Source organism: Sparus aurata, chromosome 13 (assembly GCF_900880675.1).
Source record: "Sparus aurata chromosome 13, fSpaAur1.1, whole genome shotgun sequence".
NCBI classification, from domain to species: Eukaryota; Metazoa; Chordata; class Actinopteri; order Spariformes; family Sparidae; genus Sparus; species Sparus aurata.
Window position 1 is genome coordinate 11,615,859 of NC_044199.1, and position 13,995 is coordinate 11,629,853.

Consider the following 13,995-nt stretch of genomic DNA (forward strand, 5'->3'; position numbering starts at 1 on the left):
TATATTCAAGAGGGAAAATAAATAACCGAAGGCTTTCTTTAAATTAAAGGCTAGCTTGAAACCATATCACAAAATGACACTCATTTGTTTCGGACTGCCTGTGTTGTTTGCTTGCATTTTTTCATCTTTTGTCTTTGCGATAATTTATAGCAACGTGTGATGTAAATACTATCATATGTCATGGTATAGTGTGATGTCATGGCGTAGTTTGCAATATGTCATAGACTAATGCATAATTTGACTTTGCACTGAGTTACATGTTGATATTGGTCATATTTCCTAATTAGAACTCATAACTGTCCCAGTGATTATTCATTGACCCTGGAGCTGAAAACAAGTTGTTTGATTTTGATGAATGCAACAACAAAAATTTACTGCATTTTACGGAGCCGTATATGTCAAATGAACATTCACAGTCAGCTGCAGATTTTCAGTTTTAATTAGACTTCAAACATTTTGGGTTGTTTTACTAAAGAGAGAAAAAAGAAACAGAACTCTAGTTCAAAAACTTAAAAAATAAGTCATTAGGGTCGCAGATTAACATTTTCCAGCACAATGGATCACATGATGCCACTACACATAGTATAAGCTGATTGTGTTCTGTTGCTGCCATGTTGTTCATTCAATCAGTCAATTGCTCAGTTTAATGAAAAAAACATTCTGTATTGCACTAATATGAAAAAAAATTATGGTTCAGATGTTTCGAGGAAGATCGATAAATAATCAATTGATATCTTATTGTTGACGTAAATTCAAAATACAATTTTCTTGTGATTCTGTTCGCTGATACACCTTAGACTTATATGATCTCATATACATTACAAATATATGTTCTAAAGCAAAATATGAGTAAAGACGTTAACATCCTCACACTCAAGTGTGCATTTTATTTTTGATCTTTCTCTCAACTTTATCAGATACCTACGTCAAATGCATGGTTCAAATGATCCATAGCGAGATTTTTTAATATTTAATTACCAGATTAGCATCTTTCTGCATTATGACAGTGAATATAAAGTAAAGCACCCTGCATTAACATAGACTTCTTTATACAGTAAACATTTGCAGATCTCTGTATTGGCACTAATGTAGATCAAACCAAAACATAAAACAAATGTATTTTCAAATTCAATTTGACCAAGGACTGTATTGACCGGCCGTACATGTCCACAATTTTAAAAAACAAACAAATTTATTTCTATACTTTCAACTCCTTCAGGCACAAAAAGGCCTGTGGATTAGCTGGAAGGTGACTTGTTACATGATAAACCTTACAGACTGAAGGCAAATTCCTTAAAGGCAAAGTTGGAAACAACAGAATTTCCAGTCCATGTGATGGCACAGTGTGGTGGCCTCTATTTAATGACTGTGCCAGCTTGTCCAGTAGACAACGGAGCTGATCTTGGGGGGCATTTGAAAGTCTGAATCAATCCTGAGTGCGTTTCCCGGAACACGATGCGGCACTGAGGTGAATTTGTTCTTATTTGTTGACTCCGTTGACGTTCTCAGGAACGAGGCCCTCCATGACGGCGCGCTTTGACTCCAGTATCTGCGAGATCAAAACAAATAGGGGTAGTTTAAAACTAAGTGATGTGTCTTAGAGCATAAATGACACAATATTTTCCTAAGTAGAGACAAAATAATTAGGTTTACATACATTATATAATATGACTACAGATGTAAAAGTGGTACACTCACCTGGAAGTTAGCACTGAGACCAAGGATGCTCTGCATGTTTGTGCTGAAGTAACCCAACAAATACTGTCCACTGAGCAGAGGGATCTCATCCTTATCCACTGATATCTGCAACCATAACATGCACATTCAAATTAATGAAGCATGCATTTCTGTACATATAGTATTTGTCCAAACATGACACAAATCTCATACTTGCACTTTACCTGTATGACTTCATTTATCTCTGGCAGGTCGTTCTCTCTGACCCACACAAAGGTTTCATAATCGGATGCGCTTTTGAATCCCACCTGCAAAAAAACCCAAAAAACAGATCAAATCTGTCTCGTTTTTTGTATTGTTTGTTTTTTCTCTCTGTGTCTGTCCTGTCTGTACCTTGTACAGGCCAATCCAGTCCCACGTGGAAGACATGAAGTCCTCTTGGATGGTGTAGGTGAGAAGTGCATCCTGGTCGGCGCTCCATACGCCCACAGGAGAAATGTGCACCAGTGGTATGTCAAAGCACTTCCTCAGCTGTGAGAGAGGCAGGAAGGAGGAAAAGGGAAGCTAATGAAGAACAAGCTCTTCATTTAGTGGTGGGAAAGAGGCAGACTCATATAAGCCACACATCCTACAGCGAGTGTGATCTCACCTCCAGGCTGAAGGTGGCAATGACGGGCTTGTGGTCACTGACTCCATAGCTCATATCACTGGTGTATTTGTCCTGAGCGACCAGGAGTGGATACTCATCGAGCCCATCATCAGTGGAAGTCGATGCCTTCTCATCGTCATCATCCTCTGATGGCTGGGGTTTGGGTTTGATGCGCCAGAGGATCCGATCAGTCCAGGCAGGTTTCCTCTTCTTGCCACTGAGCAAAGCAAAGGCAAGTGTTGACAGCACAGTTTCAAGTTTGAGGATGAGCTGAATTCTGTGTTTCTGTTGCTTTGCATTTCCATAAATGCTAATTTAACAAGCAACACTTATATTGGAAACAGCGCTATTAAAGGAGACACATCATGCTCATACCATGTCAGGTTTCTGATTCTATCTTGGGTTATTACTAGAATGGGTTTACATGCTTTAATGCTCAAAAAAACACATAAGCCCTCCCCTCGAGTAGCCCATCTGCTCTGATTGGTCAGCTCACACACGCCTGAGCCAAGACTGCTTACAACAACAATGCAGCTGTGCTAAATCTTTTTATATGCCAAAGTAGCTTCTAGCTATAAATAATGCAAATGTTTGACATGTTGATGGGATTAAAGGCGGGACTACTGACGAGGCGTTTGAGGAGCAGTGGTTTCTGTGTGAGAGGGGAGCTTCTGTTGGTGCGGACTTTGACCTTTTAAAACTTTAAAGATCTTCTACATGCAAGAACATACATAAACACTGAAGGCAAAAAAACAAAAAACAAAACCCATAATAGGTCTCCTTTTAAGTACATGAACCAGACACACACATACACAAAGTGCAGAGCTACAGCGTAGCATGCTGTGGAGGAATGACAGATGCTAGGAGTGGACAATACCACTCGACATGGTATTACATTTTTATGCACATGCACATTTACTATATAAAGCCACACGTGCACAATATGCAAGAACAAGCAGTGGGGTGCAGGGTGCAGGACGTCTTCATTTCTGTAATACATCAGCCCTTTGTGTTATATCAGTGCCTCCGGTTATGTTGTGATCGTAGGTTATATACTGTATTTGCAACCATTATGGTGCCTTTTCTAGAGAACAGGGGCCCTCTCCCTATATTCCTCACATCTATGGAGACACCCACCTTGGCGGGTCTAGCTCCCTGTACCAGGCCCCCAACCAGGCTGAGAGCAGCCCCCAGGTGAGGGAGGTGAGGAGGAAGAAGAGGGTGGTGCTGCAGCGCTGCAGGGGCCTGGGTCTGTACATGGTAAGGGGCAGTGCCACAGTGCTCTTTCTGAGAGAGACACATACATGTAGCTGGTGTCAGGGATGGTTACGACCCGCAGAAAGAGCTGCTCCCAACTTCATCTATATACATCAAAGTTTGTCTTCCTGCTTAGTGTTTCCCAGCGGCTGCATATTTAATTCCGACTAAAGATTCTGAAATGAGGACAGATGGTGCCGTGACTAAGAAATAAGCGAATGTGGGGCATGCAACACACACAAAAAAACGTAGTGTGTCTTACTTAAACCCCAACCATGTCTTTGGAGTGCTGTACAAAACATTCCAACGGAAACAAGACCAAAGATGAAGTTTGAGAAATGTGTTGAGCATTCATGTGTCATATATTTGTTTGTCTCAAGCGTTACCTGGTATCATAGGTGTCGGAGTTACGGTCGAACTTGTAGGTGGGTTTAAAATTCAACGGCCCTTCCTCAAATTCCTGCAGGAAAGGTTCCTTCTTCTTCATCATGGTGAGCTGTCGGAACGTGAAATAGATTAATACGTGTGCATTATTCTGTGTATGTGTTTGTGCCCTTATTCTTGCACATTACCTGGTCTTTTGTCCAGAGCAAATTAAGGCGCCCGCTGTTGATGGACGAGCGGATGAAGTGCAAGCCGTGGTCGGCGATACGGAAGTTCATGTCTCCCAAGCAGAACACCACCCTGCATGTGAGAGTGATGGAGTTTCATTATACCTGCTATACGACAACCATCAGTGCATATATTTCACTGTATGTGTGTGTGTGTGTGTGTGTGTGTGTGTGTGTACTGACTTGTGGTCCAGCACATTTGGGGTGTCAGAGATGTCAAAGTCCTGTGACTCCAGGATGTACTCAAACTCATCCACACGCTCCAGAGCGTAGTTCATGTGAGCCGCTAGGTGGCAGTTCAGGAAGCACACCATGTGGCCGTAGAAGGAAAAACGCACGGACACCCCGCCTTTATTACCCTGCCACAGATAAACAGAGGAGGAGGAAAGATAAAGTGGATTTCAAAAGACTAACACAATAAGTGTAAAGGCACCATATTAAGCTTATTTTTAAGTTTCTGCTTTCATTTTGGGTGCCTACTACAAAACACGCTTCATGAGCGCTCTGTGTAGTGCCTGTCGCCTTAAGGCCTGCCTCCCAAATAGCCCAGGGTTTTCTGATTGGTTAGTTCTCACAAGTCTGAGCTGGCACCGCCCACTGTATCTCAGCTCTGCTTAGGCTCTGCTGGGTAGAGTAGCCAAAAACTACCCGAGTAAAATCACTGTTACCTTTCAAATACAGGTACTCAAGCAGAAGTAAAACTAGTTATAGAATATACTTACTGAAAATGTTACTTGAGTAGTGAATAACTTCAAGAAAAAAGAAGAGCAAAAAACACTGGCACACTCAGCGCCAGCAGACCAGCTGACAGAATGTGCATGAATGCCTATAATAATACATTAAAGTAGTGCGGTGAATGTAGCCGAAAGTAACAGAGGTAAAGAAATCTACTCAAGTAAGGATAAACTTATGCCACATTAGAAAAAGTTAGTTTCCTCAAGAGAGTTACTAAAGCACATCTAATCTAGTAAATGTAACTCGTTACTGCCCACCTCAGGTGCTGGGGGCGTGGCTGTGGGCGGTAACTGTATAGTTGTGACATCACAACCTTACAGAGGCTCAGTTTCTAGATATGTGCAGTGTGTATTTCTCTGTGGGTTGATGCCTTTGATACTCACAGTATACAAAAAGCACCTAGATGAGCTTTATAATAATAATTAAAAAAATAAAGAAAAAAAGAAAATCTCACTTTTTACAACATGGAACCTTTAAAGTGCAGTGATTACAAGAAAATTTTATATACTGTAGTTAAAAATCACCTCTTAATTATAACTTAGATCCTGGTTTAGACAGTTTGTCTTTCAAGTGTTTGCCCGAGTGTACCGCTCCAGTTCGAGTGGTCCTTCTTTGTGATTTCGCTCAAAGCTGTTGCACATTCCACTAAACAAACACAATAGGCCTTTCATAACAGAGTTTAATCTCCGCAGCATCGGATGCCAGTGGGATTCTTAGTTCGGGGCTAACCGGTAAACAAATTTCTTACCCAGTAACCGAAGATGCCGGTGCGAACGTAGGTGGTCTGGATCTTTCTGATGAAGGGGAGATGAATTTGTTTGGCAAAGACCAGCAGCAGCAAACCCTGCATCCTTATTGATGTGACCTAGACAGAGATGAAAATAGATTTTAATAGTTCATTATCATAATTATTGCCTAATTTATTCATTTCAAATTTGATATATGCAATATTACACATCGTTATTTGTATTATACGAGCATGTGCAAGCCTAAAGAAAACTACAACTCATTGAAGATAACCTCAAATGAAACAAAACATCACCAGTATAAAACTGCATGCACTCATTATTAAGAGGTTTTAGGCAAAGTGACCCCATGATTATGTAAGTTTTCAGAGGGAGCCTTCAAGATACTATTATTCACACCAGTTGTTTACGTCCACGTACACCCATAGGACCCAAGTGTGTAACCAGTTCACACAGTGCTGTTTTCCCTTTTCTCTCCGTCTGTCCCCTCTCACCTTGACGAAGCCTCTGGGTGCCAGTGTGTCCATGAAGACGTGGCTCCAGGAGTCCTCCGCCAGCATGTCAGAGATGAACCTCACCGGGGTGGCGTTCACCTCCTGCAGGCTGCAGACACACACAAACACCCAAACTGACGCTCTTGACCCTTTTCCTTCTTTTTCTAGCCGATTCATTAAAAGAGACACTTTTATCCTTCAGTCCAGTTCCTGGCAAAAGTTTTACATCTCTCACCCAATAACATAGAGGTCTGCTGGGGGCTGAACGTCTAGTTGGAGCAGAGAGGTGATGTCTTCGGGAGGCTCTGCGGTGGCCACGTTCCAGGTCACCATGTGCAGCCTGTCAGAGTGTTTGGTTAGTTCATTTTAATGCAGTTATTATAGTCATTTTTACTATTGAAATGTACATTTTTGAAATACATTTAAAGGCTTTTAAAAGCTACAACAATCAAAAAGGAAATCCTAGTAGGTTCTAAGTTTAACTTTATTTTTCACTTCGTTTCTCCATCGACTTTCCTTCCTGCTTACTAATTTTCCTGCTTACCAGTTTGTTTTGTCTCCCCAGACATTTGAAAAATAGCAAAGTGAAAGCCCAAACATATAAATTACATAGGCTACTTCAGAATTCTAATATCAATTATTCAAAACCACCAAGGAAGTTTCAAACTGTAAAGACACCCATGTATGATCTGAATATACTTTAAATTAAGTTTTTTAAACTCTTTTTAAATTTGAGCTTTTACTGCATGACTCCTTTCCTTTAAAGGTTGCGAAGACAAATTCCTATTATTTCTTAAACACCTCCTGTGTGTGTGTGTGTGTCCGTGTTAACTTGTCTACGTGTTCAATGAGCACATGTCGACCTGAACGCGTCTGTGGGAACGAAACGCCCACAGAGGTGAAACGCTTCGTCCAGCGTGCGGGACACTTCTTCGCTGGCTTCATCGTCAGAGCTCAGGTCCTCTATGCAGGTCAGCAGCTGGGACAGACGCTGGCGGAGGAGCATCTTGGACCTGGAGCTCTGAGACGCTGAGCTGCTCATGCTGTCCGAGCGTATGCGTGGACCGTCTGTCAAGGGGTCCATCTTTGGATCTTAGACTGGAAAAAAGGGTCTTCCTGGTGTTGGCTTTGTTGTATGTCAGGAAAGGTCAGGAGGTTTGAAAAAATAAAGACACCGTCCTGCAAGAGCTAAGAAGCCAAAATGCAGTCGAAGAAATGCCTTTGGCTTGATTTCCCCTCAGACTTCTTTGGTTGGTTTGGTTGCAGCCATTTGATGCGAGAGTCCTCCACTCTGCCCAGGCCACTGGAAGTAACAAGAACTGAGTCGTAGTTAGTCAAATCTCTCAGGCTGCGTCTGATTTAAATCCAGGATGAAAAACTCGAAAGCCCAGGGTGAAGTTTGCCCGTGCCAGTGCAGCCCTCTCTGCGGCAGAGCCCGTGTGGTCATGCAGCAATGGAGCAACAACTGACAAAGCAGTGGGGTCGACTCAGGAATCCGGGCAAACAATGAGCCCGACTTGGACTATAATCGCAGGCAGGAGACGGGCATGTGAACACGAGTGTGTTCGATTGTAGTCACAGAGGGCAGAAGAGGAGGACCGGAGGGCTGATCCTCCATCACTGTTGCAAGACTTGGGTAACCTTTCAGATCCCTAAGAGGTTTACCACCAGCGCTCTCTCTATCAGCTGAGCACACTGAACAATGCATGTAACCCCGCAGTTACAGGCATGCATTAGTGAGGGGACAACAGCGAACAATAGCATTAGCTTCTTTTGGCCTCAATCCAGTCTCTCCTCATATAGGGGAAAGGTTATCTTTGTAAACCCGCAACGGAGTGGGAGGTTAAAGGTAGTTTTTGTAACAGTCTCTTTTTTTTCTTTTTTTTTTTAGTATTTTTCCGCTTGAGAAGAAAAGCTGAAAGAATTGTAAATAATTAGGTGTTACAGCACAGCTAATAGTGAGCAAATTGCATTATAGTTTTAGAAGCGGAGAGCACATGAAGCAATCAGCAACACTGACGCATTTCACCTAATACCTAAATGGTTTAAAGGTTTCCAAACCGCGAATGCAGTGAAGTAATACTTTGAACGGAATTAAACATTGCCGGTGTTGGAAAATGTGTCTCTCTGGAGAAAACAAAATGACAATCAATTATTTGGAAAAAAGCTAAAAATGTACAATGAAAATGTTTTCCCTCACATAGTCTCTCTTTTTTTTAACCATAAAGTGTATTTTTCCCTTTATGGAAAACAATCGTTTCTTGGTTGGATCACTGACTCTCAAACTATGACCAGAATCATACCATAGCTATAAGGATGTATAGAAACTCATGGTTAGAATATTAAAAATATTTCTTTATTTGGACATTGTTCTGTCAAGAAAGGAGTAAAGACCGCCAGATTGCATTTACAGAGGTGGAAGCCCACTTGAAAATGACTCGAATCAATTAATTGATTATTAAAATAGTTTGCAGTTAATTTATATACGACAACTAATGGAGTAAATCGATTAATTGAGCAATCATTGCAGTTGTAACTCTTTTTTATTTGTGCATCACATCCGTTAAATCCAATTTTGGAATAGCACGAAAAAAAACTCTGTGAAAGTGCCCTCTCATGATAAAACATTAAAAACATGATAAACGTGTGCCCTTTCAGTGACCTTTTTGTGTGCTGGTGCCCCGACACCTACAGCTGGTGCCCACCCCTGCCCCCCTAACACCCCGAGTCCGCCCCTGGAAAGCACTGTATCTTCTGTAAGTAACAAACACCTTTACCTGAGTTAGAAATCTGTGTCTACTCATACTTAATATATGACTCAGTCGTTAGCGGCAGAGTTCAAGCGATAAATCATGGCAGGAAGTCAACAGCGTTTTTGATTTTTAGAGAGCTGCAGGGGACAATGCTATAAGAGGAAAAACGAGGGATGAAAACAAGCTTGGAGGAAAGAAACAACCAGAAGGAATTGCCCCTTTACAAAATAAAAAAAAAAATGAAAAAAAGTTAATCTTAGGTGCCCCAGTTCTCCCTGCCACTTCATGTAACAGTGTCACATGCACAGACTTAGGGCACATTCTTTAGCAAAGCAGAGGTGTTAAGTGGATAACCGAAGGGGGGTTCGTCGTTGTGCTGGAAAAATGATGAATGAGAAGCTATTTAAAGTTTAAGTTTTTAAATTTAAACCAGCAGCCTCAAAGCTACTTATGAACATTAGGCAATTCAGACATTGTATGAGAGGGTCATAGCTTCTTTCTCTGGACTCTCTCGGTCTCTACACACTTTTCACTTTTCTGCCCTAAGTCTGTGCCTTCTCTCACAATTACTTTCATCACCATATTCTCTCTCTCTTGTTTCTTCCTGCTCTTAACCCAAGACAAAGAAGAAGAGGAAGAGGCATCCGAATGGGATTCTGGTCTTACCTGCACTTGTCTTTCCCTCCACTTCGACCTCTTCCAGCACTCATCTTCTCCCCTGTAGGAACAAACAAAGTGTAAGCAAACAGGAAAACCTAAATGCTCGCCTCTATATTACAGCCGGTTTAGCGGGAGCACAGAGCAGTGCCCAGTAAAACAGAGCCGACAGGGATGCCTGAAAGTCATTTCTGAAATGGGTTTGTAATCACGTCTAATCGCGGTCAGCTTCATTCACGTTAAAGTGACAGTGCCCTGAAGGTCACATGTAAAAACAGAAAGCACTTCACTTGAGAGCCATTTTGTAAAACTTGACTCTTTATGGTGAATATCTGGCAGTTACTGTCTAAAAGTCGAATGTTAATTGGAGCTAAAAATACATCCTGCAGAAACATTTCAGGTTGTGTAAAAGACATTCGTGGCCATTGTAATCCAAATCAGAGAAGCAGAATTTTGAGGCCTTTGAACTGTACATAGCATACATAACATCTTAACAGTGCCTGGCTTATTATCAGGAAACTACAGTGTTAATGATGTGTAATTTTGAAAGACATTGTGTTGACTTAAACCTGCATTAGCCTTATAGAATTTTTATCAAATTATCCTAATTAGCGTATTTGTATTATCATATTTTTCCCCCTTGTGTGAATTGATGCCTTCAGATACAATCAGTTTAGATCATTTTGTGACTGTACGCAAGCAGCTGGTTATAGTCTATGCTGCCTTGTTTTGATTAATTCCCTCTCATGATCAGGACAGAATAAAATATGGATCCAGATTTCAGGTGACACCTTTTCAGCCAATTGTGCTGATGTTCTCTACCCGCCCACTCAACACTTACTTGAAGTGACTTGAACAAGGAGCATGACATTTCTAAGTAAGGTATGCTGTGTTCAAGTCCAGTTGTTTTTGAATGCACCAGTAAGTTCTGTAAACTTACACATTTACGCCTTTTTTTGTCCTTGTGGTTATGACTCGCGTACGATGATTTGAATATGAATAGCCTAATATTTCATCTGGCAATGCTACACCACAAGCTGACATAGCCTACTACTACCATCTCACGGCTAATGTGTTAGCAAGCTAGCAGCTGGTTGGCTACATGTGTAGCAGACAAAGTCTTAAAGTAAAATTTGGAGCTGTGTTTCTATTTACTTGACAAATGCAAGTCCAATTTTCACTCACCTTTTATCCAATATGTGTTTTTTTTGTGTGTGTCCTGAGTTGTCTGTTATGTTTACCAGCTAGCTAGTTGCTAACTGTTAGTCTGGTGTGCAGTGCTGCACCGTTAGCGTTGGCCTGCTGTCGATTTTTAGAGCTTGTTTGTTTAAAACAACTGGAACGAGGTTGATGAGAGCGGTGAGAGAGAGACATTTAAACCATTGTTAATAAATATTGTTAACATATAAATGTTGATTAGGCTATTGGTGCTTTAACCACAACCGCTTTCTACCCAAGCATGACTGCCCTAACATTCGTGCTAACCGCCTGGAAGCCGTAAATACTAGTGAATAAATAAGCACTTTATGGGCTTGGACCCCACAATATTATCAAAACACACACACCAATAAAAAGGACTGGATTTGTTGCTATACTATAAGCATTTTTAGAGTGGAAGGATCATGTTGGAATACTGAACACAACAGAACTGACAACTCCTCAAATATCCCTACAAGATTTTTCCGAAAACCGGTTTTACAAGCCTGTGTTAGATTTCAAACTAACATTTCAGACTAATGACAGGGTCCAGCCATTGTAATGAAAAGTCAACCCATTAGAAAAAATACTTTTAGGGCCCTGTTGGACAGTTGTACTTGCGTTTGTGACCTTTGAGAACCTACGTTCTCTACTCAGACTGAAACAAGGAAGCACATTTGCCTCCTCCACAGTGTCCTTTAAATTAAAAAAAAGGTTAATAATACTATGACTGCTACTATAACTAAAATACTAAAATTGTATGTGGCATGGTTTGATTTGTGTGTCATCAAGAACAACACGATTCTCTCAATTTCAGACATTTTCACTCTAATGCAGTTTGTCCCTCTTGAAGACTAAATTGTATGTTCTGTTAAAAGCCCAATCATCCACTCAGTACAGTACCTTTGTCTTTGTCTCTATGTCGTGGTGTCCGGAAAAAGCTGCAAACCCCCTGTGCACAGATGACGAAGCTCTCCAAAGGGGAGTCGAGAGACTGGATCTGCTTTCCTAGAGTGTGTCCCGTCGTTTGACCGTTTGTGCTCTTTTTTGGTTCCCTCACCTTCTGCTCAGCTGCTCTGGGTACAAGGTCCCACTCACAACCTGCTCTGGACTTTAAGCATAACATCGGATCAAGCTATTATCCCAGGTTGGTTAACAACCCGGTGAGAAAGTATTATCTAATCATGAATGGACATGTCTGTTTATTGAATGTCACCATGACGCGTGGTATTTGTTGCTCTAAAGCCGTCTTTGTATGTTCAGAAATAATCCTTTACTTTCCTAACGATATGGAATGTGTAGATCGCTCTGCTTTACAATGTTCCATTTTAATTAAAGTGCTGTAATTTCTCCTTGAAGGGGTGAATGTATTGTCTTTGAGTTCTTTTTTTTTCACATGATAAGCACTAATGATGAAGTTACATGCTATTATTCAAATCTCAAAAAGGCTTTTCAGGAGGCCCAATGTAAAATTTGTGGAAATGCACATGTATTAATCACATTTTTAATCTTGTGTGAGCGGATGTTAACTTGGTGTGAAAAACGAGGCTTCCGCGTCTCTCTCGGTTGGCTATACAAGCTGTTTAATGCTGACGGTCCAAAAGCCATTGCTTAATGCACGTCCTCAAGTGCCTCGTCTCAGATCGTCTCTGTATCTGTACTTGCATATATGTCCTGTAAGTATGAAGGTACAGGCAGGAAACAGTTAGCTTAGCATCAGTGCTTTAAACATGGTGGGGAAAACCAGCCCTGCTCTGTCTGGCAGGAATTTAATCCACTGGCCTGCATCTCTAAAGCTCCTTGAACATGTGATGGCTAATTTGTTTAATCTACACAGGAAGGACGTCACTGTATCAGGCCATGAAATCATGAAAACCCAGTATAACCTGAACATGCAAAAATAGTTGTTTTTGCACTTCAGTTTTAGTGTGAACCGAGCAGATATATACTGGATACAGTATGTTCATTGACATGCTTATTGTGAGATTTTTGTGATCCCTGGAAAAGTCAGGCTAGCTGTTTCCTACTGTTTCTGGTCTTTATGCTAAGCTAAGCTAATTGTTGGCTCTCGATTGAAAGTAAAGACCTCAGAGTGGTATCAGTCCTCATCCAGCTCTCTGCAAGAATGCAAATAAGCACATTTCCAACAATGTTCAACTATTTCTTTACATAGCAATTATTGTGTTACTTTGGTATTGTAGGGTTAGTACAAAGTTGTTAACTTGCCATGTAAGTGAAAGGGGGGAATAATAATAATATATATATATTTTTTTACCATATTTCTATGAAGGTTTGGTTACAATTATTTTTCATAGACATTCATAAAATTTTAAACATTCTAAAAACAGGATTCGTTTTTGTTTGTGAGTGCCTAACGAGTAGAAATAGACAAAACACAGAAATAAGATGAGTAAACTCCATAAAGGTTTGCAGTTTAACAGATGTCCTCCTCTCAGACTCCCACCACACGACCATGTAGAGTCTCATCAACATCTCACAAAATCTGTCGCTGCTCTGCACTGGCCCCTCATCCGCTTCATAATCAGTATTTAAAGTAATCTTTGCCATCTAAACCTGATTAATTCAGCCCTGCCTACAGTGTGTGTGTCTGCTGCTGTCTGCCAAAATGTCGTTTTTGACACTTAACACGGGGGTGCCAAAGACAAATTCTACACATAGAGGTTGTCACGGTATTGACCTAAACCCTGTAAATGCATTGTTCGGATGGCCTGATTATTGTGGTAATCCATCTTTCCTCTCTATTCAATTTGTGTCCAGTCACTTTGTAAATAGGCTTTTTATGTCCATAGATTAATCATCAACACCTTTTCAAAAGGTTTTTCAACCATTTGTGAGGCTCAATAGCTCACTCAGATGAATCCAAAATGAAAAATCATAACATTATTGTATAATATAGTACAGTTATTTTCCATAACTTGTCAAGTGGTGCAGTGTGTCGGGTGCTGAAGCTGTAAACTAAAGCCACTTGTTGAAGCATTATCAAAGATGTGACACTGAGTAATTATGTCTTCCAATATTCCTTAATCCTCTAGTAAATTCGCCTTATTACTGACCTTACATATGTGGATAATATGTGTCAAATATATGTCTATTTAATTATGAAACCCTTGAAGCTGACAGTGATGCTGAACTTATGGGTCACGGGTCAAATCTGGCCCAATACGCGATGCTGGTTGGCCCGCCGACCATTTTCTTATT

At 40.9% G+C, this 13,995-nt stretch overlaps 1 protein-coding gene across 2 annotated transcripts; it reads right to left on the reverse strand.

Annotated features, from left to right (window-relative positions):
• Positions 1 to 416: 416 nt before the first annotated feature.
• inpp5kb (inositol polyphosphate-5-phosphatase Kb) lies at positions 417 to 11,917 on the reverse strand. 2 transcript variants are annotated; one of them, XM_030437038.1, is made up of 13 exons: positions 11,680 to 11,917; positions 9,589 to 9,640; positions 6,405 to 6,509; positions 6,170 to 6,278; positions 5,678 to 5,794; positions 4,378 to 4,553; positions 4,156 to 4,267; positions 3,970 to 4,079; positions 2,327 to 2,543; positions 2,071 to 2,208; positions 1,902 to 1,985; positions 1,699 to 1,803; positions 417 to 1,549 (listed from the first exon to the last, which is right to left on the reverse strand). In XM_030437038.1, exons 1-13 carry the CDS (start codon positions 11,900 to 11,902, stop codon positions 1,481 to 1,483), a joined length of 1,617 nt encoding a protein of 538 aa, XP_030292898.1. In that variant the 5' UTR covers positions 11,903 to 11,917; the 3' UTR covers positions 417 to 1,480. The 2 variants fall into 2 exon arrangements, with proteins under 2 accessions (XP_030292898.1, XP_030292899.1); XM_030437039.1 differs by lacking the exons at positions 9,589 to 9,640; positions 11,680 to 11,917 and adding an exon at positions 7,033 to 7,803.
• Positions 11,918 to 13,995: the final 2,078 nt, after the last annotated feature.

Coding starts and splice junctions, on each gene's coding strand:
- inpp5kb (XM_030437038.1), bottom strand. CDS start 11,902: ATGTTATGCTTAAAGTCCAGAGCAGGTTGTGAGTGGGACCTTGTACCC. Junction 5,795..6,169: donor CACCCAGAGGCTTCGTCAAG/GTGAGAGGGGAC, acceptor ATCTCTGTCTAG/GTCACATCAATAAGGATGCA. Junction 1,986..2,070: donor ACTGGATTGGCCTGTACAAG/GTACAGACAGGA, acceptor GTTTTTTTGCAG/GTGGGATTCAAAAGCGCATC.